Source organism: Gobio gobio, assembly GCF_949357685.1.
Source record: "Gobio gobio genome assembly, chromosome: 2".
Lineage (NCBI taxonomy): Eukaryota > Metazoa > Chordata > Actinopteri > Cypriniformes > Gobionidae > Gobio > Gobio gobio.
The window spans coordinates 31,367,121-31,393,166 of NC_137098.1; the positions used below are offsets into that span (position 1 = coordinate 31,367,121).

The 26,046-nt window shown below is 37.7% G+C and overlaps 1 protein-coding gene across 2 annotated transcripts; it reads right to left on the reverse strand.

The window, feature by feature from the left end:
- Positions 1-2,805: 2,805 nt before the first annotated feature.
- Positions 2,806-20,843, reverse strand: myzap (myocardial zonula adherens protein). Of its 2 annotated transcripts, none has more exons than XM_079842650.1 (14): positions 20,228-20,843; positions 19,377-19,445; positions 13,195-13,290; positions 11,578-11,736; positions 11,365-11,457; positions 9,665-9,778; positions 9,286-9,438; positions 8,541-8,666; positions 8,029-8,157; positions 7,853-7,947; positions 4,741-4,846; positions 4,524-4,607; positions 4,120-4,226; positions 2,806-4,030 (listed from the first exon to the last, which is right to left on the reverse strand). In XM_079842650.1, exons 1-14 carry the CDS (start codon positions 20,300-20,302, stop codon positions 3,685-3,687), a joined length of 1,752 nt encoding a protein of 583 aa, XP_079698776.1. In that variant the 5' UTR covers positions 20,303-20,843; the 3' UTR covers positions 2,806-3,684. The 2 variants fall into 2 exon arrangements, with proteins under 2 accessions (XP_079698776.1, XP_079698777.1); XM_079842651.1 differs by having other exon boundaries at positions 4,120-4,181; positions 20,228-20,579.
- Between the last annotated feature and the right edge of the window lie 5,203 nt (positions 20,844-26,046).

The following is a 26,046-nucleotide window of genomic DNA, read 5'->3' on the forward strand; positions in this document are numbered from 1 at the left end:
ACAGCGCGCCGCGCTCACACCAGTCTAATGTTGACAAGAGAGGAAAGTTCATTTTTCTGAGATATTAAACTTTTTATCTCGTAACATGTTATGATGTTGGAATTATGACACAGACATAGCATGTGCTACACCATCTCATCTTGACAGCGTTTGTCCGAGGCTTCAACTGTGCCTGACAGAATAATTATTTTTTCTGAGGTGATTCTTACACTTTACGACAAATAATAAATAGCTTTTATAAAACTGTACAAGTCCTGGTGGCCGTTGCCATTTCAACGGGGAACATTCAAGCTGCTCTCTGTTTCTCGTTAGTTAAGTTAGCTATAAAAAAAAAAATTCAACAACTGCTTCAAATTGGTTTTACCCACAGTCTACTTTAATTACTTTTGTTAATATTTATACCTTTGTGATTATGGTATCTTTCCTTAATCATCTGAAATATATATGTTTAGTACTAGGCCTACTAGTAATGATGCTGAGCACGTCTTGAATGCTTCATTCATGTTTCACCGTATATCCTATGTTTTTATTAATAATTTGAGTGCATTTTATTGTTGATTTTGTGTTTTTCAAAATAAATGAATTGAATTCATTTTTGATTCCGCATTCATCATTCACAGCTGTTGAAATAGCCATTGTATAGGATATAAATTAGGTTAAACTGCATGTCCGCCCACAGAAAAATAAATAAATATAAAAATTACCAACAAAGATCCACGATACGTAACGGATCTGAGGCGGCAGACAAACTGTGTGCGCATGTCACAAAACGATTCCTACTGAAAGTCAGCACATGTAAACACCAGATCGGTTTAGATAACGTCTCATGTAAACAGTCCACCGAATCTTTCAATCGGAATGACAAAAAAAGTGCGCATGTAAACGTGGCTACTGATTCAGTCAGATCTAATAATTATAATAATTATAATTATAATAAATACGCTTATGGCCTAGCATTATACATAAAACGTTACATTTTACATTAATTGCATATGTCAATAAATTATTTATAACACATAAAAGTACATTGTTACTTGTAATGGTTCTTTCTCTAGCAATGACAATGAAGGTTCGTGCATATATTTTTGTAAATCTATTTGTTAACTTATAGACTTGCCATGTTTTCAATGGCACCCGCTTGTAAAAATCTGTATAATTTACTAGATCACTTATAATTTTCCACAGCTCATTCTTTCTGGAGATTTTTGTCACCTTAAATTTCTTGGAAAGATATTTTTGCAGTATTTCGTCAGCAGAACAATTCAAAACACACATTAAAGCAGTTCAACCCACTGAAGTATGTATGCCTCATTTTCATTCCCGTTAAAAATAAAAGATGGTGCTGAATAAGGTCAATAGAGATCTCTACTAATACAGTCACCACCTACAACACTATGAAATCTGCCCTAATAAATTCCTGTTAATGAATAATTATATTCTAATACTGCTGTTATTGTTGTTGTTGTGGTGTTCAGTAAGCCTTAAAAAACTTTTTTGTTTTTCAGTTTACACTCAGTAAAGCCTGAGGCACAAGAATGAGACATAATTTGCAAGAAAGCCATGAAGTCCAAGGAATTGTCTGTAGACCTCCGAGGCAGGATTGTATCGAGGCATAGATCTAGGGATGGGTACAGAAAAATGTCTGCAGCATTGAAGGTCCCAATGAGCAGTGGCCTCCATCATCCGTAAATGGAAGAAGTTTGGAACCACCAGGACTCTTCCTAGAGCTGGCCGCCTGGCCAAACTGAGCGATCGGGGGAGAAGGGCCTTAGTCAGGGAGGAGACCAAGAACCCGATGGTCACTCTGATAGAGCTCCAGCACTTCTCTGTGGAGAGAGGAGAACCTTACAGAAGAACAACCATCTCTGCAGCACTCCACCAAACAGACCTGTATGGTAGAGGCCAGATGGAAGCCACTCCCCTGTAAAAGACACATGACAGCCCTTCTGGAGTTTGCCAAAAGGCACATGAAGGACTCTCAGACCATGAGAAACAAAATTCTCTGGTCTGATGAAACAAAGATTGAACTCTTTGGCCTGAATGGCAAGCGTCATGTCTGGAGGAAACCCGGCACCGCTCATCACCTGGCCAATACCATCCCTACAGTGAAGCATAGTGGTGGCAGCATCATGCTGTGGGGATGTTTTTCAGCAGCAGGAACTGGGAGACTAGTCAGGATTGAGGGAAAGATGAATGCAGCAATGTACAGAGACATCCTTGATGATAACCTGATCCAGAGTATTCTGGACCTCAGACTGGGGCGACAGTTCATCTTCCAACAGAACAACGACCCTAAGCACACAGCCAAGATAACAAAGGTGTGGCTATGGGCCAACTCTGTGAATGTCTTTGAGTGGCCCAGCCGGAGCCCAGATTTGAACCCGATTGGACATCTCTGGAGAGATCTGGCTGTGCACCGACACTCCACATCCAACCTGATGGAGCTTGAGAGGTCCTGCAAAGAAGAATGGGAGAAACTGCTCAAAAATAGGTGTGCCAAGCTTGTAGCATCATACTCAATAAGACTTGAGGCTGTAATTGGTGCCAAAGGTGCTTCAAACCTGTTAAAAAAAGATGGGCTGCTGTTAATGAAATAATTTTAATTTCCTGTTAATGAATAATTCTATACTAATACTGCTGTTATTGTTGTGGTGTTCAGTAAAGCATTAAAAAACTTTTTTTTTTGTTTTTTTGTTTCCACTCAGTAAAGCCTGAGACACAAGAATGAGACATAATTTGCAAGGAAGATTTGAAAAAAGATTTCTTACAGATCAGTAGGCCTATAACCAAACAGTACAATGAGTGAGAGTTTTTGACATTTTATTTATTGAACAATATACCCAGTTATATGTAAATATAGTGCTCAGTCAGTGAAAAATATGTAATACCAAACATATTTTAGCATTTTGTATTACAGGTAAAGACTCAAATGTACTTTATAAACCTTCATTTGCAGTCATAATAAATCATGATGTGATTTTGGCACCTGAAGCGAGTCTTCAGAAAAGTGCATTCACACATTAACGCTGTTAACAATCCACAGAGCGTTTCCTCTCGGCAATCTTCGCTCTGTGTAATGTACTCTCGCCTAGAACGAATGGGATCTATAGCCAACACCTTTTATTTAAACTGACAATCTGAATAAGTTTCACGTTGAGCTGTAAAAATCAGGTGAATAAGCTGGAGTCTGTGCATCTAATCAGCTCCAGGGGGGAAAGTGCAATAGAGTATGAGGCCACAGATGTCAACAATTCTCTTTATACAAATAAATGGAACCATTAAACACGTTAATACACACTGAAGTGAAAAACATCTATTAGAACCCAAGCACTGAGCTTTGATCACAGCTGATAGCATAATTTCTTTGCTGAAAACCCCTTCATACATAGAGCCTATAATTTAGTTTTTTTATATATATATATAACAAAATAATATCTGGGTAATATACTTTAGAAAATAATCCAAGCAAACCTGGGCTCAGAAAAATGGAAATATAAATAGATAATTGTAAAATATAGAGGGCTATCACAAAATCACTAGGTTTTTGGTAAACAAAGCAAAATAGAGTGCATCACTAAAATAAGTTATTCACAGATCAGTAGGTTATTTACATATACTGTATTAATACATGAGCAGTAACAAAACAAAAATACTTCATGTTCCATCAGCTTCTGCCACTGCCCTTCAATCAATGTTCATCTTCGCGCTCATCTCCATCAGCCTCATAAAAGGAGTGTAGATCTTTGACGGGCTGGTTCTCGCTCTAGGGCTGGTGGCAGAGGACAGTTCTGAGGCCGTTGGAGATTCGGACTTCCCGTCTTCATTGCTTGTCTGAACATCACTTGAAGGTAGAGGTGCAGTTTGTGTGGGACTGCTAATAGTTTCCTGTATATGTACTACACTGGACCGCAGCATTGTGGTGTACTGGCCAGGAGTGTATTTAAGTAGACTATTGGTCAGTCTGCTAGAGGATCTTGGGGTCGATGGGACAGGGCTGGGTTGGACAGGAGCGACATACTGTGGCTCAGATCTATGAGAAAAGGGAGAGGATGTGTGTAAAGGCGTGGCCTCGAAAGCAGTTTTAAATTTCTTATGGCAAGGTGATCTTGCGCTCATTACCTAAGGGGCAGGTCACAGCCAACTCCAACATCCATGGTGGCTACTTTAGTCTCTGTTGCTCTCTGTACAGACATAAAATACTTCAACTTGTCTTCTAACTCATTATTCTAGGAATGAAGCAAAGCAAAGGACAGAGTCAGACCAGAGGCAATGGGAAATTGAGTAGAGAATTGATTTCACAGATATATAAAGGTGACACTGGACAAAGACTGATTTAAATAAGATATATGAGAAATTTGAATGACAACCAAAGGGACTCAACGAGTCCAGCTGACAGAATAGCGATGGATTTTGGAATAATCACATTCAGCATGCTTATTCCAACCAATCTGTGCTTTCTAGATTGGTAAAGGTGAGGGACAGGCAAAAATCACATTTTGCTACATGGAAAATGACACTCTTACCTCACACTCCACAATGGCAATCCTGTCCAGCAGCTCAGCAATGAACATATCCTTCTGTGCAACTTTTGCTCTCAAGGTTTCAACCTGTGGAATTGTTTGTTTGGTTGTTTGTTTCATAATTAAAACAATAATGGTGTCATGATTTTTGGTTTTGGTTCATTTTGTGTACATGGAATACTCTTTATTATCAGAAGAAACTGTCTCTGTAAATCCTCACCTCCTCTATCATGCCCTTGACCTTCCTCTGTTGTGAAAACACCATGTCGTTGAGGTGCTTTATTCTCTCTCGCAGTTCTGCCGCTTCCCCTTTCAGCTGCTCGGACCTAAGAGGGAGCATGAGGCTTATGAGAGATATAATATATGAAATAAAATATTGAAATAAAATTATTGGTAGCATTTTTTTTCTCTCTGAGAGGGCAAAATTAAGACATTTTTAGACTAAATAAAAAAATAATGAATTAAATCGCACAGGTTGTAATGTCTAGTGTTTTGTTTTTTTTTCAAGTTCAGGTTTCATGTTCTTATTTTGTCCTGTTTCCTGGTTTTGTCATGTTCTCCTGCCATGTGCTCCATTGTTATGTGATTTCCTTGTCCTAAAATGTGTGTTCGATATCGGCTGCGGCTGGATGCAACCGATCGGTGAGAGTAGCCGCGTACAGGCGGGGAGGAACTGCAAACGGAGACATGAAGTCGGACACTTTCTGCTTCCCATAGTGACGCTCGCGCTGTGTTTGCATACTTTATCACAACTGAAGTTAAATAAATGCAATATTTGTCAATACACAGATGTTTAAGAGACATTATTGTCATGTAATACTTTACTCAGCGTGTGTTTGTACAAGAATAAAGTGCAACATATAAGCCTACACCATCAATGAAGTGAGGTCTACGTTTTTATCAGTTATATTTTGATAAACATGACAATATAACGCCGCGCCTACATGGTAGGAGGTTTTATTGTTATAAAAAACAGATTTGTGAGCATTAGTGGAACTTGAGGTTTGTGAGCATTAGTGGAACTTGGGGGGGGGGGGGGGTGCTCGAGCCCCTGCCCTTTTTCAAAATGAATCAAAAGTGCCCCTCTCAGACAGATATCAATGATAATATCGTGGTCAATAAAACTAAAATAAATGTGATTATTATAACATGACAATGTATACAATAGTAACGAACGGCTCAAAAGTCGGACAATTTCTGTTGAGGCGTTGTCATAACATAATATATATATAAATATATATCATATATATATATATATATATATATATATTTACACATTGCCCCTTTTTTACATTTGAGCCCCTGCCCCTGACGAACTCTCTGCACGGCCCTGGCTGTCGTCATCTGAGTCCGTGCAGCTGCTTTAGAGAAACTGTACCGGCTGTATTAGACGGCTGCTCTCGAATCGCTCTCGCGGTATTTTGATGCCATACGTCACTAACCGTGTTTCCATTACGGATTTGCGCAAAACTTTTGTGATATTTTCTAAAAGTCGATAAAAAAATATTGCGAAATGACGGCGTTTCCATTAACTGATGTTATGCGACTAAAACTATTTTTTTCCTCTCTTGATAAATCATTCCAAAAATCATGCTACGTATGTTGTTAGGTTTATGTATATCCCAACCACCGCACTCCATTATTTTTAATGGAAGGAGACGTGCGTGTTATCCAAGCACTGATGGCAAGGAAGGCACCTTATACTTGAGCGTCACATATGAGGTGTTTATGATAAATTGTGGCATTTTATATTCTATTGTTTTTTATGAGTTTAATAAAGAACTCGTCTTCTGTCCAAACATACCATCATCTGTAAAGAATGATCCACTTTAAATATGCCAGGTGTGACGCATTGCCACATACAGAGACGAGAGAAAAGTTTGAATTTGATGGTGATAACTCAAAGGTTTTTTTTACCACTTTGTTATTTTGGCTTGGAATTTCGTTTGTTGGAAATATTTTACTGAATTTAGAAATGCTTTTGAAATGAAAAACTTTGCGTTTAATAAACAAAATATATTTTTGAAATGAAGACAGCATTTGGAGTGGAGTGCAAAATAATCTGTTCCCTGAGTCTACGGCCTTTGCTGTTATTGAGTGTACACAAATAAAAGTAGACAGTTTACTTTTTATAATTATCTCTTGCACTCAAAAATCTTGAGCGTAAAAACTTTTTTGCGATATATGCAAGTTTTTGGCGTTTCCATTGGGCGTATTTTAAATTCGCAATTTGCGCAATTTGAAGGGTAATGGAAACGCGGCTAGTGTCACGTGGCGTCGGTGCGGTCTCATGTCGGACAAAATTTCTAACCGGCATGCACTGCTTCAAGTCAGCGTCGAACAAGCCTATGTTCGCATTGGTTGTTTTAGACATGTGTTCTCACTTCAGTTCTGTCCTTGGTTCATTGTTCTGAATGCCCTCATGTTTGCCATGTGTCCTTGTTGAGTATTGTTGATGAAACCTGCAGTTGGTGAGTGTTTTTGTTCATGCGTCAAGTCTGTTCCAAGTCAAGTCCAAGTCCTTGTTTATTTTGTATCACTTCATGTTAACTGCACATGGGTTCATCTACGCTTGCCTCCAGTGGATAAAACGTTACACAGGTTTCTAGATTTAATTGTAGATTTGAACATAAACCTAACATAATAATTTGTAATCATTAATATATTTTCACATGAATCTCCAAATTAAACGTAGAAACAACATAAAGACAGTATTTTAAATTATATTAAATATTTGTTTCATGTCATCTTTTTACTATGTACTATGAATGAATGCAAGTATCACAGATAATACTGATACTGATTAATTGATTTTTCTTTCCATTTCAGGGGATAATTTAAGTAAATATAGCCACATAATAACTTAATAACAGTATAATTGAGGCCTAAACTGAAATTTATCAGAATGTTTTAATTAATCATTTATTAATTTCAGAACATTACAAATATTATAACTTTTAATTTAAGTGAACCTTAAATAATACTCACATAAACCCATTATAATAAATGTCATATTTAGCGTGCTTTTTATATAGTGTGTTTGGTGATGTTTCAATATTCTCAGTTTTCAAGGATGTGGGGAAAAACCTTAGCATAGCTACTTCAGACACTGAATTCATTGCTTTAATTAATGGAATGCATTAAAAAGCAAATATATTTCAGAAATTAATGCATTATTTCTCCCAGGCCTACTTAAAATATAGTAATTATTATTATAGTAATGGTATCTGGTTATTATAAATCTTAGGCTGTCACTGAAACCATCCTGAAAACATATAACTACTGGACTCAGCAGCTGCAGACTCATTATATGTATACATTAAATGTCTTACTGTGTGGCCACAGCTTTGTCTGCATGGTCAATTTGGTCCAAACCACGTAAGCGTTGTTCACATTCAACAAGTCTTTTTGTCAGGTCACCCTTCTCCTGTTATAAAGAGAGAAGTGTTGCATAAATAGTTTCCTTTGGGGGTAACAGGCAAAGACTGAACTAACTGATATTATTTACCTGAGCCATACAATTTAGTAGCCTTTCCACTTCTGTAATTCTTTGGTCTCTTTCAGCGATCTTTGCCTCAGCTATCTGAGCGTTCCTCTCTGCCTCCTCAAGTCTCCTCATGTAGTCATCAAGCTGTGCCTGTGGACGTACAGCTCATACATTTTACACTTATTTTCCTCTGTTCATCAGTCAGTTACCATCATCCGCTCTGAAATCATCACTATCATCACTAGGTGGCACCCTTACTTCGAAAAAACAAATGGATTTTTCTCTCTTCCCTGGTGAATAACTACAGATGTTTCCTGTTATGAAATTGGAATCCTCATGCCCTGCTTGTGAAGTATAATACAAAAGCAGTCTTTTTACAATGATTCTGTAGATATTACAAAGTCTTCAAAAAGTCACACACACAAACTAATGCATTTGTCGCATGATCATGCAGTGCAGTTCTTGCTGAACTTATTTGACAGTAAGGCATTGTGAGAGTGTTTGTTTGTTTGTTTGTTTGGTTATATCTGTACCTGCAAAGCTTCTATCTCCTCTCTGTACTTCCTCTGCTGTTCCTGCAGCTGTTCCTCATATTCCCTCTGCAGCTTAGCACTCAACTCTTTCAATGCTTGGGTCTTCGCCTCTTGAGAAGTCTCCACCTACACACAAAAAAGCTATTTAGTATGGATATTAACATGTAAAAAGTGACATTAAGCATTTAAAAAAAAAATATCTTTTTTCCAACTAAGCACAAGAGATACTCTTTGGATCATCTCAAATTATGCTGTGTTGAACATTATCTTCAGGTTTAACAAACAGCCATTAAGTCATTAAAGCAAAACGGACATTTTAACTATAGTTTTTTAACTATATTCTTATTTTGTACTTTAACACTGCAATACAATACAGTAAAAGTTTACTTTTTGACATTAATTTATAATTATATCAAATATATCATGTAGAAAATCAATCAAAGTACACTGGATAATACAAAACACTGTATATGTAAAAGTGTGTAGTGTACTATTATTCCATGTACATAAGTCTCTCAATTAATATGAGGTTTAAAAAATGAATATATTAATTAGAAAAATCTTTTCCTTTTTTAATTGTGCCCAAGTTTGTATACTAGCCGGTAGGTGGTGTTCTCAATAATCTGCCATGTATTGTTTCAATAGGAAAAAAGAGGCCATGGTATTAGGAAGTTCACACCATGAAGGGTCTGCCCGATAATAATAGCATTGTATAATAGCTGTTTGTGTGTGCTGGCAAGTGCACCTGATGTTTGAGAGAGCGGTTTTCAGCCTGTGCTGTTGCTAGTTGTCTCTCCGTTTCCTTGAGTTTCTCCTCTGTATTCTCCAATGAGCAGCGCAGAGATCTCATTTCATCCCTGTTTCCCACACGGTTATGACAGCTTTCCAGTATTGATTTCTAAAACAGCCATCATCAACAAAAACAGCAGCACAAGCATTATAACAATCATATGGATGAATACAAAGGTAGTTTCTAAAAGAATGCGTTTATGCTGGCAGTAAAGTTTTTTCTAATGTGGCCTTTAAATGTTGATCAGTCTAAGCAGCTTGACTACAAAAACAACGTAAAGAGTGTTCTCTGAACAGACCTTTGTTAGGTGGCAATGACCGCATTGATTGTGTACCTGCAGATCAATGTTTGCTGATATGAGGGAGTTGTTCATCTGGTCAAAGCTGTCCATAGCTGCACTTCTCGTCCTCACCTCTGACTCTAGCAAACGCTTGTGAGAGTTGGCCGCCTGGTACAAACAAAGTCAGCACATTGAGAACTTGTCGAACCACTATAAATTGTATTTTTTTTTAATCAAGTCTTACAGAGTAAGGCTTTGTGGTAGATAATATTCTTGGGTATTATTACACAGCTCTCTGGTATACTGATGGTTAATCGTGACATTGGGTAAATAAAATAATGCCCTACTTTCATGTCTCTCATTTCACGACTCAATCTCTCTCAATTCACACAAACGCAACTACCGCCATTTTCTGCCTCACTTAAGGCTGGAAATTGAAACATTTGAAATTGATTTTAGAATAGTAGGCATTATACACTTGTCGACTTTGGTTACAGAGAATAACTGTGATTGTGAATGTGCATCATACACTGAAGAGGGTCACACAGACTTTTCAAGTCATTCTGAAAACAAACTCGTATGAAAACATGCACTTTATTGCTAGGAGACACATGACAAATGAAAACAATATGTTCAGTTATTTATACATACACAGTTGAGTTATTTACCGCATTCTATAACTGAACTCACACCTGTACATTTTTATGATTCACATTCACAACCGCATTCTTGGAAAACCCGTGCTGTGTGAACAGAACCGGACTGGACAACTAGTTGTCTGAAACACGTCATACAGTGCGAGAAAGACACTCTGCACAAACGCGTGTACCGCACACATTTTCATGTGTGGTTTTGTTAACTCTGACTTAGATATGAGGGTTTTATTAGTTCTGCACCAGAGCTGCTCCCGTCAGTTTTGTGTTCTATGCATGACTCAACTGCTCATAGATATAAAATATGCTGTCGGTTAATGAAGATTTGACATATGAACTCGCGGCTCGACTGGACTCATGGCATTTCAAAAGTGATAAGACTTTTCAGTTTTGTGGAGGTTGCAATCTTTGATATTATTTGGGTCACTGTTGCTATGGGTTCTGTTAAGAGAATACAGGCTTGGATCCTGTTGCACGTTCATACAGACAGTATTTGAGATGCTACTGTAAGTTGATATTTGAACGGGGCATTTCGAGACTCCGGTAAGTAAATGTGGTGGACAATCCCAAAAACGGACAGTGCCAAATTCTGAATAAAAAAAATAAAAAGAATCTGTGCCCATCACACACCATACAATTTTCTGTGAAATCTGTCAACTCTGACTACTGGAAAACTGGCCTTGACTTCCGACAGCTAGTATCGACTTGTCCAGACTGCAAATTGGGGTAAAAATCTGTGCAAAAAGTCATCTAATTTATTTTCCAACCATTACCGATTGTAGTAAAAAAAGAACCTGGCAGGACTTCTTATTGCTAGACCGATTGTTTTGTACATTGAAATTGACTTATGAATTATACATTCCTTTTAAAATTATCATTATTAAATAATGTATAATTCATCATTTTTAAATAATTTCAAACTCAAATTATATTTCATGTCCACACATATTTATTTATTTGGTGAGTAGCTGTGTAATAATGTCTAGTCTTTATAGCATTATGCAGGGTGATCAGGGAGATTGCATCACCCTTAAGGGGGTTTATTTTACTGGTACATTATAATCCCTTCCTTAATACCTTGACATGCTGCATTTTGCTCACCTTTAATTCCTGAGATAATTTTTGCACTGATTGTTGCATCCCTCCAAACTGGCCATACATCCGCTCTCTGACTTTTTCCAAAGAGTCACGTACCTTTGAGAACAAAAATACATTATCTGTTTGGATGTACATTCCTGAGTATAAAGTATCTGCTAATAATAGTTAACCTTACAGTTAGCTTCTAGGTACCAAAATAATTGTCTCTGCACTCACCTCTCTGATGTACCTCATCTCATCCCTCAGGTGACCGACAGACCACTCTCGTGCCATCACTTCCTGTTGGCGGTTGGTGCCTGTGCTCTGCACCACGCCATAAACGCTGGGCCCGTTCTGAGCAAGCTGTTCCCTACCGATGCCATTGGTCACAGAGTGCTGGGGGAACAGAACCACAGGGGTCAGATTTCAGCTTGTGGATGTTTAAAAGGAGAGTGTCTCTGTTGTGTTTACAGGCGTGAAGACCAATGTCACCGCTGTGTTTCTGAGTGTATATATGTCTACTGGAGCATCCGGGTTGACAAATAAGAGCAAGACTTTGGCTGTTGTGGGTATATATTTGTGATAACTAAGCATTGCTGCTGAGTGTTCACAATGAGAGGTTGGAATGCAGACAGTCAGAATAGTCCTAAGCGAGGGTGTTATATTTCTGCATGGCCAGACCAAAAGAAATAAAAACCCAAGTCCTTTTTTTTAATCTGCAGTTTCACCATGAATTTGAAAAGGAACTTGAAACTTGGAATGCTGTTGTGTTAACATTATCCAGTGAAAGTACATAGAGGAAATATTTATTTCATGACACTGCCAAGGGGAAAGGGAAATGTCATAATAGCAAACCCCTGGGCAAACTACATGTGAGAAGCTCTCGCTCAAGGGCAAAGTGCTAGCGATCAATGGCCTTGCAATTCATTCCGATTCCGCTGCAGGATTCTGGGTTCTGGGAACTTTTCACACTGGGTCATTTATGTCTCTAAGATTTGGTTTCTAAAGGAGTCATATTTCAAGTTTTGCATGCCGTAAGAAAGCTCTTTTGTGTTGTTTAATAAGTAAACAAGCATTTTACTATGCAAAGAATGCCCTGAAGCCTAATTGTACAGATACACTTCAGATCATGGTTGCTTCGCAAACAATAACGCACCAAACTCAAATATCTTTTGGGAAACCATGTGTTCCAACTCCATCACTTTCATAGATAGAATTACTCAGATAATATTACCAGGTGGTGCAAATACATTCAAACATATATAGAAAACATATGTAGTCTATTGTGTTTGAAAGCGCAGTTGTATAATGGATCCAGCGTAAAATACTGTCTTTTCTACTGTTCAAAAGTTTGGGGTCGGTAAGATTTTTGATTAAATGTTTTTAAAAGACAACTATTATGCTCACCAAGGTTGCATTTATTTGATAAAAAATACAGTAAAAATTTTAAATATCTGTTTTCTATTTGAATACATTTTAAAATGTAATGTGATCCCTGTCAAAGCTGTATTTTTTACCATCTTTACTCCAGTCTCACACGATCCTTCAGAATCATTCTAATAAACAGTTGTGCTGTTTAATATTTTTTTGTGGAAAACGTGATTAATTTATTTCAGGATTCTTTTATAAATAGAAAGTTCAAAAGAACAGAATGTGAAATATTTAATCCAATTTGATGTGTCCTTGCTGAATAAAAGGCTATACAAATTTTTTTTTAAAATCTTACTGACCCCAAGTGTTGGAACAACTTATGATGATCATATTAAAATTCACAAAGAATCATATGATAAATCTTTATGCAAGTAAGGTTAATAGACATTTGGTTTTGTGTGTGTTCTCGGGAAGCTACCATACCTTTTCTTCTTGCTGAGGTGATTCTCTCCCAGGTGGTCTTTCTCTCTGCATGAGCCCATTTTTCCTTTTCCAGGAACCATTGACCAGTTTCTCTGCCTGTGATGTAACACATGGTCTCTTTATAGGTTTTATAAAAAAATGTCAGACATATTGATGCTTGGGTTGATATTTAGAAAACTAATGTTGTGTTCACACATTGTTGACAAAAAGGCATTATCAGACATCACAGGCCCTTGTCAGATGTTTTTGTGCAACAATTCTAAAAAGGCTCAGTCTTTCTGTTTATAAGAAACCATATTTTATCTTTTACATGGTGCTGTTTTCACATTGTACTGAGATGAAACAACATTAATGAATTCCAGCTGTGATCACACTCTCAGGGTGTGGTGTTCCCTTTCGCTCTTCTCAGGACATAGTTTCTTAGAACTGTAATCTCATTCAAGTCATGACCACACCTCCTCAGAGCTCCTCTCCAAAACAAAGCACAGAGCTTCAGCCTCCTCACTGACAGAGACCGAATTTTCAATTTTAAGGGCAAACATGAGAACAATCCTTCATTAGAAAAAGGATCAGATGTTGTGAATGCTGGATTAATGTTTTCCTCTGATTCAGACTGAAGGGGAGAGATGTGTGGGAGTGCGTGGAGATAAGATAGAACAATGATGCCAGTGTTGGTCATGGCATTCTGCACTGGACATCATGGAGCTTGACAGATAATCCACAAAAACACAAGCCCATTTGAGTACATTTGAGGGGCTCGAAGAAAGAGAGTTACATTTAAATAGTTGAAAACAGGACCTCCTCCTCCTATTTTTGGCCTTATGTGAAGTTATACATAAAAGCGTTTGTGAATCATTTTCTGGATTTAATTCAGCCTAATAAAATTAACATAGGAATGAATTGTTTGGGGTGGCCATCCTGATACAGTGCAGCCTCGAGTGCTTTCTTCCTTTTATAAAATGATTACTTCATAAAGTATTAAAGGGATAGTTTTCCTAAAAATTACAATTGTCATCAATTACTCACCCTCATGTCATTCCAAACCCATTAGACTTTCATTCATCTTTAAAGGGGTGCTGAATTGAGAAATAAACTTTCCTTCAAGCCTTTGATATATAAAAGTTAATTGTGATAGAAGAATATCCAGTAAGTTTCGGAGCTGAAAACTTCCTTGTTAGTCAAAGAAAAGCTTTTATTGACACCAGGCCCAGAAAACGCTCAATCTCAGAATATGTCGACCATTGACGTCATAGAATGCAGAAACGCCGCCTCAACAGATAAATATGTACGTCTGCTTCTTTAGCCCCACCCACCGACTCGTGGAATTAAACGGGTCGTACTACTGAGCAATAAACATGCTGGTTCCAGCTCACGTGCGCAAGACATTGCGCGTTTGTTCATTTCACCGTGGAATCGATTGTAAACAAGATACAGGTCGAGACTGGATTTGCAGACAGATTGAGATTAAAACAATGCTGTGCCTTCTATATTGGATCCGACAGGAATGGTGCAACACACTTATGTGAGTAAAGTTTTTTATATGTGATAGTATTGCATTGTTACAGATCGTTTGATATCTATTGATTACATACCTTAGCGCGCTGGCTGGAGAATCCTTTATTTGAGGCGTTATTGGTTCATTCGTGATCAGAATCTTACTTGTAACATTATGGGCCAGGGCTCGCAAAGCTCAACGTCCCAGGACTATGTGTTTTTCAGACGGTCTACCAAAACATATCATCGGCCTACCGACTATAATTGTACCGACTATTATATGCTATAATTGTTGCAGCCATTAAGGTATTTATTTTTATATTTATGTTTAAATATTAGGTTGTTTTTTTTATGTCTATGTTGTCAATCTATGTCGATTATGAAAAGTGATCAGCATGAGATGAATGGAGTTGATCAGACATGATTGTGACCACTTCATTAAGTTTTGTTTTCTATAAATTGTATCTTAATTTTAATCAATGTTTCATCAGCCAATCGGGGCATTCTGGGTTGAGCGAGCGGAGCTTAATTGGTCAGTATTATTAAATTGCAGACAAAGATTTTGGATAGCTAGGTTGGTGTGGTAGAGGGCCCAACATCAAATTCTTTCATAGGGCCCAAAATTGCTAGCGGCGCCCCTGCTTCCAAGTCTTTGGAATAATTATTCAATTATTCTGAATAAGTGAAAAGACCAAATACATTTTACAGAACAATGAGGTTTTTGATGACGCAATCAAATATAGCAACCAGCGGGAGAGAGGCGCGCACACTTCTAAATGCAGCACATGCCGAAAACTGCGTGCATGCCTCGTCCACTTGGCACTCTGCGATGATGTAATTTTTGCCGTGTGCACCCTCGCGCTCGAGTATAAACAAAGCTTAAAGAAGGCTTTAAAGTGTCCGAGAAAGACACAGAAATGGCCGTTTGCAGACACTATTCTGCTGAATTGTCTAAGCAAACTCAAATGCAAGCAAGAGCACCCTCAGTGGATACTGTAATAATGTATAGGCAAATGTTCCAGAGCATATTGGTAGAACGTCAAATGTATCCATTTACAACGTGTTTCTGCAGCGGTGACAGTGGTTGATCTCTTGTACGAAATGGCCAAAATGTTTTAAGTTAGTCAGACTCCACTCACTGCAGTTTTTATTCAGTGCCGAGTTATACAGGCTTGCAAAGCCTCTCATGAACAAACAAACGAAATTTGATTATGATTTGATTATGATACATGTAGGCATAATAGGCCTTTATTTTACTTGTTTGTTTTTAAAGTTATATTGTGCTTTGTTTGTATAATGTCTGCTGGCATGCAAAAAAATTTCAGGGTTAAAAAAATATTTTTAAATTGTAGTTTTGTAATTATTATTATTTACTTTTTTTAAAAAGCAAGACAAAATATATATATATAAATAGCAATTTATGCAATGGTGAAAAAAATTGGCAAAATAAATTTGATAAAACGCATTCAGTATTCGGCCAAGTGTTTTATTATTATTTGGCTTCGCCCAAGAATTTTCATTTCGGTGCGTCCCTAATTCATTATGATGTTTTTGAATGTAAAAACCATGCGAACGTCATAAGTAAACCTCAGACAACAGTATAACATTTTTTTAAAAAGCCAGTTCATCGCAAATTAAGATATTTTTAATCAAAGCAGATTTCTGGCCTATTAAAAGTATATTCCATTAAATCATTGACACATTTTTGTCAAAAAAGTTCACAAATGCATCAGAAAATAAAGACATCTTAATTTTTGTTGTAAAGACAAATGACAGTCTAATGGATTACGAATTGCATGCGAGTGAGTAAATAAATATTGACAGAATTTTCATTTTCGGGTGAACTATCCATCTTAATTCAATAATAAAACACTAAGCACCATACTTGTGCTATAAAATAGAGTTACTGGTATAAACAATCCTCCAGACAGTTTAACATTTCACAGAAATACTACGATGGCAGACAATACTAACAAAGTTCAGTTGCATTCAAATTTCATGGTGTTTTTTTAACAATATTTCTGTGCAGAATATTAATATATAAATATAGCACTTTGTATCCGCCATCTTTGTGTGTGTTTTCCCTGTTTCATATTCTTTGCTGCTCATGTAAGCTTACTAATTGAATAGAACACTATTCACTGAGGTCTTTTGTTGCTGTATAAAGATGTGCTGGAGGGTGTAAACTCAAGTCTAGCCTCTGTGTTTTACAGTACACTATATACTGTATATCTATTTGCGTGCAGTGGGTGGTGTTGGTATACAGCTGCCCACCAGTTATGTCATCATTATTTGCTGTTTAACTAAATGTTTTTATCAGTAATACTGGTCCTGGATCAGTGTAAATTTCAAGCCTTCCTGTAATCCAACAGGTGCAATCCAGGCCACAGGTAAACTAGTATCCAATGCGGGATAGGATTACCCCACACACCCATCTTAATTTTGCAGTGGATTCCTGTCTTGGTTCTTTGTTATGGCAGTAATAGAATCTCTCACTTAAATTAAATGTTCTCTAGTCTTTACACTTTACTATCCCGCTTCCAAACTGTCCTCTTCCCTCTCCTCATTTTGTCTTCCTTTGACCTTGTTTCACTTTTGCACAGGTATGTACCAATTATGTTGCAACGGATTACGTTTAAAAAGCCTTTATATTGCAAGTCAAAGCAAAATCCCCATGTAAAACCTGACCTCATCCAGATATAACTGGTTAATATTAACATAAAGGCTAATTAAAAGTTTAATATTCTCAAATATGTTGACAATGAAAGCACCTTGAAAGCTCATCTATATGCATAAAGGTGCAGTCGCATTAGCAAAATGTCTGCAAAATTTCACAGCCAAAAAAAAACAAAACAGCTTTCTAGCCGACGTGACCAATTTGAACACAATACAAAATCTGAGTGGGGAATGCTTTTGCCCTCACTTGAAGTTCACAATCGTCAAATTCCCAAAGGAATGGGTCATTGGCAGCTCATCAGGCAGGCCTGGGTTTTGTTTATTGACGCTGCACACAACATAATGGCCACAGCTGGCCCTTCCCACGAGACAGACACTGATAAGGCCATCAACAGTTTTGTGTTGGCTGAGCTCCTGGATTTCTATTTCTCATTAGTATCTGGGCTACGAAAGTGGCTGATGTTCCCAAAGCAGCTCCTATCAGAGACCAAACAGGGCGGATATCAGTTGAACTTCAAGGACTAAAAGAGCTGCAGGGTGCAAGTTCCAGGCCAAGGTACAGATAAAAACTCTCATGTACATGCAGAGTCAGACACACCTCTCTTGACTTCTTTCTCAGTACACCACTGTCTGTAGAAGGCTTATAGCAGGGACACATATTCATTTGTCACACAGACTAAAATGTATCTGTAAACAAGCTCAAAATTAACAACACCTCCCTTGGTAAATAGGTGTTTCAATTTCATGAGCTTTGTTTCATGTGACTCTGAACTTTGGGGGCAGCTCAAGGATATTTATAAGCCTAACTTGTTTCTAAACATACTGGCTTGGTAAGTAAAGTGAAGTTTAACTATGAAATCTTTACATGCAATTCCGATAATGAGAGTAGGTGGCCAATAGTGCGTGGATTCTCACGTTTGTGTGCATATCTGCACGTGTATTTATCAGTATAGGTGTGTGGCATGCTACTGGCAGGACATGGATCTGTGACATACAGAGGAAGGAAGAGATTGGCCCAGAGAAAGGACACAGTCTCTGATTTATCTCTCTGAAACACTGACCCAACATTCACAGACAAAACAATGTTGAACATTTTCCCTTTCTGAAATTCCATCTGTCACACCCTTAAAAGGCCTAAAGGTAAATCCTTTACACCATAATTATTTTCTGTTCATTTTTTTGTCCCCTTATTGTCAATCATCTTTTGTATATATATATCCAATATATCCTTCTATATATTTTTGGAAGCATTTTTGGCTGCATTTGATCAAAAGTACTGTAAAAACAGTAATATTGTGAAATATTAATATTAAAAAATATTTAAATATTTAAAAAAACTTTTTATATTTTAATATATTTTAAAATGTAATTAATTAATGAGATGGAAAAACTATTCCATTCTAATATGCTTTTTATATTCCAGTATGCTCAAGAAACATTTCTTGTTATTATCAATGTTGAAACCATGATACATTTTAAGCTTTTTTGATAAATAGGAAGTTCAAAAGAATAGAATGTATTTGAAATTAAAAAAAATTGTAACAATGAAAAAGTCTTTGTCACTTTTGATGAATTTAATGCATCCTTGCTGAATAAAAGGCCTAAAGTTGTTGTTGCTTTGTTTGTATTCCTTGCATCGTATATAGTGTTAAAAACACACAATACAATATTTAAAAAATGTTTTAAATATTTTAAAATTGTTGAGAGTGTCATGCAAATGGAAGAAAACATCTGCAGGGACCATTAAAGGAACACAGACCCCGAGTTAATAACCCAAGATGTAGAGTATCTCCAGCTGATGTGTCATAATCTGAAGAAATCAGTCATTTATGTAATCTTGTTGAGTTTATCCTGTTATCAGGCCATCATGCCATTTGTGGGGCTGGCCAAACAGATTGAAGATATCAAAGTCAGTGAAAAGAGGAAGTGTATCATTATGACGTGAAGAGATGGTTAGTACCAATCTGTCTGGCTGCAAGAAGTTTACTGAAAGATGCTAAAATGATACTTACAGAGTTGACGGTTTCAGTTTTAGGATTGTCCTCAGGCCGGAGAGTTAATCTGAGACGCCTGATTGTCCTCTGGTGGACATTCATCACAGATATACACAGATGCAAAAAAAAGGACAAACAAACAATGATTAGTCACAACATTGGTTTCATTAGGCAGACAATCTGATGATTGTTATCAAGATGAAACGCAAAGCAATTTCACTGAAACCAAAACAAAAACATCCAGTCCAGTGAAAGGTAGCGCTTATCTGATACAAGAAATCACGCATGAAAAGGAAAAAAGAACAGGCTGCTGAGATAGAATAACAATACTGTAATTAAAACATGACTGCCCTTATAAATGCTTCAATGATTAACCACTTCAGATGTGGCCGTCTATTCAATTCAAATCAATAATTACTACAGTCAAAAATGTGGTTCTCAGCGATTTGATGCCCTCTCCGCTGGTTAGCACCATCTGAGAGGGTGTCAGTTGATTAGCTGTAAGAATGTCTCTGAATGGCAGCTGACCGCAGCAACAGCGGCTGAGCGCCAGGCCCTGATAAAATAAACATGACAGGGCCCTGCCTCCCAGGACGGTGGCTCTTATTACAGGCCCCTCTCTGAACAACACAACGCTGCCTCACACACGTCAACAGGGCACTATTAGCCTGATATGGACGAGCCATTAGGGCACAGTCCAGAGCATGAGAGAGAAAGAGTGAGAGACACAGAGGACTGAGGATGAACAAAACACAAACAAACAAACACCTCATTGAGAATCAGTTATATAGTCGAACATTCACAAGGAAAAAAAGTTCAAAAGAGCAAGAAAACATGAGCGAGCTGTACTATTCACTAGTGTTTCCTACCTCATTGAGGTCTGGCATCTCTGTGGTGGTGGTGGTTATAGTGCGAAAGGCACTAGTCATGCCATTTGGATGCATATCTCCTTTTCACTGTCCCAAGTCACACATCCACAAAATACTATCAACGTCTGCGCCCACCACTGCAGGCGACACACCGTGGTGTGTGCGTGTGTGTGTGTGAAAGAGAGGAAGAATGAAAAAAAAATTCCCTTCAACAGCTTTGCCTGAATTCCTTCCCCCGGATGAGAACAGAAAGAGTGAGAGGGAATCAGGAGGAAAAAAGAGGCTCAGTATTCCAATGTGCAGAGGTCAGTAGAAACACAGCCCTCCAGTGTGCAGACAACTCCAGAGTGACAGCGTCCCATTTAGACTCCTCCTGACTGAGAGAGAGAGAGAGAGAGAGAGAGAGAGAGGGGGGGGGGGGGGGGGAGGGAGAGTGAGAGAGCTGTCAGTCTTTCAGTAACTGAGCTGGCTACGTAAGCCTTGTTTCCCATCAGACCCGTTGAGCCACATTTCACGTGTGTGCGTTCTCTCTAGCTCCCACCTACCTGTTGCCGGGCCACTTTTATAGGGTGGGGTTAGGCGTCACACCTTAGGCGGGTTATACCACTTTTGATTGTAGTGTGGCTTGTTATTGTGCTTAGAATAATAATGATGGATTTAAATTTAATTTAATTTAGTAATTGGATCATAACAATGAGAAGTGGGAACAAAAAGCATTGTATAATTGTAATAAATCATAACATTTTTAAAGTAATAGATAACACACAAATTAAAATTGTCCTAATTTACTACCCTCGTGTCATTCCAAACCTGTTTGACTTTCTTTCTCTGTGGAACATATTTTGAGAAATGTCTGCTTTTTTTTTTTCATGCAATGGACGTCATTGGTCACCAGAAGTGTTTGGTTTACAACATTCTTCAAAATATCTACTTGTGTTTCTTGCAAGAGAAAAAAAGGCATACAGGTTTGCAATGACAATGATGGGTGAGTCTGGTAGGTACAACTTGCCGACCGTTAAAAAGTATGTTCGATATAGTATGAATATGGATATTATGACTGAAATTCAGACTACTGCATCCACCATGTTGTCATGTGACCTCCTCTCCTGTGGCCTCATGGGATTGTAAAGTAATTGTTAAGATGCCTTAAACATTGCTCTATGAAATCTTTAATATGTGTGATTTTGTTTGCATAACATATTTCAAAGTGCGCAAGTTGTAGGTCAATCATTAATTTAGAAAGCAGGTAGTCTACTACATGACCCAGTGTAATCATTAACCCTCCATATTTGTGAGATTCACCCTTTTGAAAACACATACAGGCTGTAAATCTCATGTTTAATGGCTTTTTTCCCACATAAAAAAGGACCTTGATCCAATTTAATCTTCATCACAGGGATAAATTGTGTCGTTTTAGTGACAATCAATCTTTTGAATAGAAAGGTCTCGACTATCTAGAAATCCACGAACAAGACGATCAGATCAAGCTGCATGTGAAAGGTCACAGGGATTATGTTTCATGCCTTTTATGATGGAAAATAGGATCCCTGTTGGAGTGCTATCCTACTGGAGGAGGTTTGCTAGCCCCATTTAGTCCTATAGTGCTCAACACGGCACTGAAGAGGTATTATTATACAACCATTCAGCATTGTGTTCATTACTGTTTCTGCAAGTGAACTCTGCCTACATTTTTGTGCTGTTGTTTTTTATGAATGGATGGACGAATGAATGGTCGAATGAATGGACGAATGAATATATGTATGTATGTATGTATGTATGTATGTATGTATGTATGTATGTATGTATGTATGTATGTATGCATGTATGTATGTATGTATGCTGGAAAGGGCTACGGGGAAATTGCCAAGCAGCTTGGTGAAAAAAGGTCCACTGTTGGAGCAATCATTAGAAAATGGAAGAAGCTAAACATGACCGTCAATGTCCCTCGGACTGGGGCTCCATGCAAGATCTCACCTCGTGGGGTCTCAATGATCCTAGGAAAGGTGAGAAATCAGCCCAGAACTACACGGGAGGAGCTGGTCAATGACCTGAAAAGAGCTGGGACCACCATTTCCAAGGTTACTGTTGGTAATACACTAAGACGTCATGGTTTGAAATCATGCATGGCACGGAAGGTTCCCCTGCTTAAACCAGCACATGTCCAGGCCCGTCTTAAGTTTGCCAATGACCATTTGGATGATCCAGAGGAGTCATGGGAGAAAGTCATGTGGTCAGATGAGACCAAAATATAACTTTTTGGTCAGAATTCCACTAAACGTGTTTGGAGGAAGAAGAATGATGAGTACCATCCCAAGAACACCATCCCTACTGTGAAGCATGGGGGTGGAAGCATCATGCTTTGGGGGTGTTTTTTCTGCACATGGGACAGGGAGACTGCACTGTATTAAGGAGAGGATGACCGGGGCCATGTATTGCGAGATTTTGGGGAACAACCTCCTTCCCTCAGTTAGAGCATTGAAGATGGGTCGAGGCTGGGTCTTCCAACATGACAATGACCCGAAGCACACAGCCAGGATAACCAAGGAGTGGCTCTGTAAGAAGCATATCAAGGTTCTGGCGTGGCCTAGCCAGTCTCCAGACCTAAACCCAATAGAGAATCTTTGGAGGGAGCTCAAACTCTGTGTTTCTCAGCGACAGGCCAGAAACCTGACTGATCTAGAGAAGATGTGTGTGGAGGAGTGGGCCAAAATCCCTCCTGCAGTGTGTGCAAACCTGGTGAAAAACAGGAAACGTTTGACCTCTGTAATTGCAAACAAAGGCTACTGTACCAAATATTAACATTGATTTTCTCAGGTGTTCAAATACTTGTTTGCATCTGTATCATACCAATAAATAGTTAAAAAATCATACATTGTGATTTCTGGATTTGTTTTTTTTAATTATGTCTCTCACAGTGGACATGCACCTACGATGACAATTTCAGATCCCTCCATGATTTCTAAGTGGGAGAACTTGCAAAATAGCAGGGTGTTCAAATACTTATACTATTACATACAAGTGCAAGACATAATTATAAACTATAAACTGTCTACTTTTATTTGTGTACACTCACAATACCAACCAAGGTCGTGGACTCAGGGAACAGATTATTTTGCACTCCACTCCAAACACTGTCTTCATTTCAAAAATGTATTTTGTTTATTAAACGCACAGTTTTTAATTTTAAAAGCATTTCTAAATTCAGTTCATATTTCCAACAAACGAAATTTCAAGCCAAAATAACTAAATGGTTATTTTGGAGTTACCACCATGCAAATTAATTTTTCTCTTTTAATTTTAGTTAATGCTTGAATAACACGCCTATATCTCCTTACATTTACATTTATGCATTTGGCAGACGCGTTTATCCAAAGTGACTTACAGTGCCCTTATTACAGGGACAATCCCCCAGGAGCAACATGGAGTAAAGTGCCTTGCTCAAGGACACACTGGTGGTGATCACTGGGATCGAACCAGCAACCTTCTGCGTGTCAGTTGCGTAGTTTAACCCACTGGACCACCATCTCACCATCTCACCATTTCACCATTTCACCATCTCACCATCTCCTTCCATTAACAATAATGTCTGGTACGGTGGCTGGGATATGCAAACCAACATACGTGGCATAATTTTTGGAATTACTTTTAATGGAAACGCCATTATTTCACAATAGTTTATTGACATTTAGAAAATATAAAGTTTTGCGCAAATCTGTAGGCTAATGGAAACGCGACAACTGTCGAACCTACGCGTCGTCAGAAAATGCAAACAATTTGTTCGTTAGAGGAACAACTAACCTTTAAATTAGAGGCAATAAAAGACCACGAGTCATCTAAGTCTCATATCACGTGCACTGCCATACAGCCAAGTGTTGGGCAGCAGCGAGATACAAGTTGCGACACTAGCTTAACTACATTTTTCAGTAGATCAGTTACTTTTAAAACAGTGTAGGCTCACCGGTAAAACAACGTTCGCTCAAATCCCGCTCAGACATGACATTTATCTGTACTGTAGCCTACTATAGGCTACCTGTTGTAGCCATTAAACAATGTATTTTGTTTCATATTTATGTTTAAATATAATAATGCTATTTTTAAATTTCATCTAGGCTATATTGATAATTAAAAGTGCAAAGATGCATAATTTATGTCAAAGACATAGGGTCAGAAATGATTTTGACCACTTAAGTTTTTTTGTAGAAAGCCTTTCTTTTAAAGTGAATTTTGTTTTGTATAAATTGTATCTTAATTTGAATCAATGTTTCATCAGCCAATTGCCCGAATTTAATAAATAAGAAGCAAATCGACTAGGGATGCCACAATTCTCAATATAATATTGAACCGTTCGGTACAGCATTCACGGTTCAATACGCGCTTGTGAATTGCGGTTTTTCATTTAATTAATTATTTTTCTACAAATTCTATCATTTGCCTCCATCCCAATACTGAACAACGCGACATACATTCACATCACACGTTAGTGGTAGAGTTATACTCACGGAACACTATAGTTATTCACAATCACGAAAGTTCATTATTTGCATGCGTTTTAAAGCCTTGCCGGCTCATTCGCGTGCGCGGTTTTAACATGCGCTTTTCCGAGCGCGCGCACTAAACGCCTGTCAAACACGTGATTACTGGACTAAGTAGTCGTCTTACTGCGCTAATACTGTCAAATACATACAAGGTTAACATAAACACAGTCGGTTATGTCTAAAGTGAAAGTAAAATCGGCGCGTATCTGTATATTAGATGCACGCAGGACTAACAATGACAGCAGCGCAGCCTACTGAGCACTGTCCTTAAAGGGACAGTTCACCTGTAAAATTATGTAATTATTTACTCACTCTAATATTGTTCCAAACCTGTATTCATTTCTCGATGACAGTTCATTAAAAAATGAAAATTCTATCCCTTTAATGTTAATACAACAACAAAAGACACTCACTCAAAATCACTCACTGATCTTGACTGAAAAACTAATACAGTAGCTAAGAATTAATGTATATTTTATAGTGAAGTCTATGTTGTAGTGAAGTATTGTTTTATTTTTACATTTATTCAATTTCATACTTAAATGCTGCTGTACTGCTCTGGGCTGCCAGTGTAAATCTTTATATATATTTATTTTATATTATACAATACACTAGGAATGTGTACAAGGTTTTTTTTTAAGTAAAGTTTTAAGTTTAAGTAAGGTTTTTCAATTATTTTAAGTAAAATAAAGAAAGAGTATTGTAATAATAAAAAAATATGTTCTCCTTAAGCTCTTGCTGTTCCTGTTGCCTAAGAATAGAATAGCAAAAATCTGATGTGACAAGCCATCAGAACCGAACCGAACCGAAAACCGTGGTTAAAAACCGAGGTATGTATTGAACCGTGGATTAACTGTATTGTTGCATCCCTAAAATCGACTATAGCAGACAATAATCGTGACATGAAGGCACGGGAGCGATCACTTGCATTGCACATGAACTGGAGCGCGTCTCATAAATAATCCAAAACTCAGCGTAAAGGCTACTTCTCACAGACATGAGAAATATGTGTATAGAAAGCTTGAAATGTCCTCTTTTAAACGATTACGAAACAATTCGAAACGAAAAGAAAGCAAAGCGCACTGTTCACGGTCCGTGTACGTTTTGATCGTTTGATTTCCTATTTGAAATGAAAAAAGCAGAAATTAGAAAATGGCTCCTTTATTCGTTTTTTCTCGTTTAAAAAACCCCCGAAAAAACGAGATTTCGGCTTGATTTTTCGTTTTTCGTTTCACGGGTAAAAAACGGATAAATGACTTCAAAATTCATTTTCCACATGTGGGC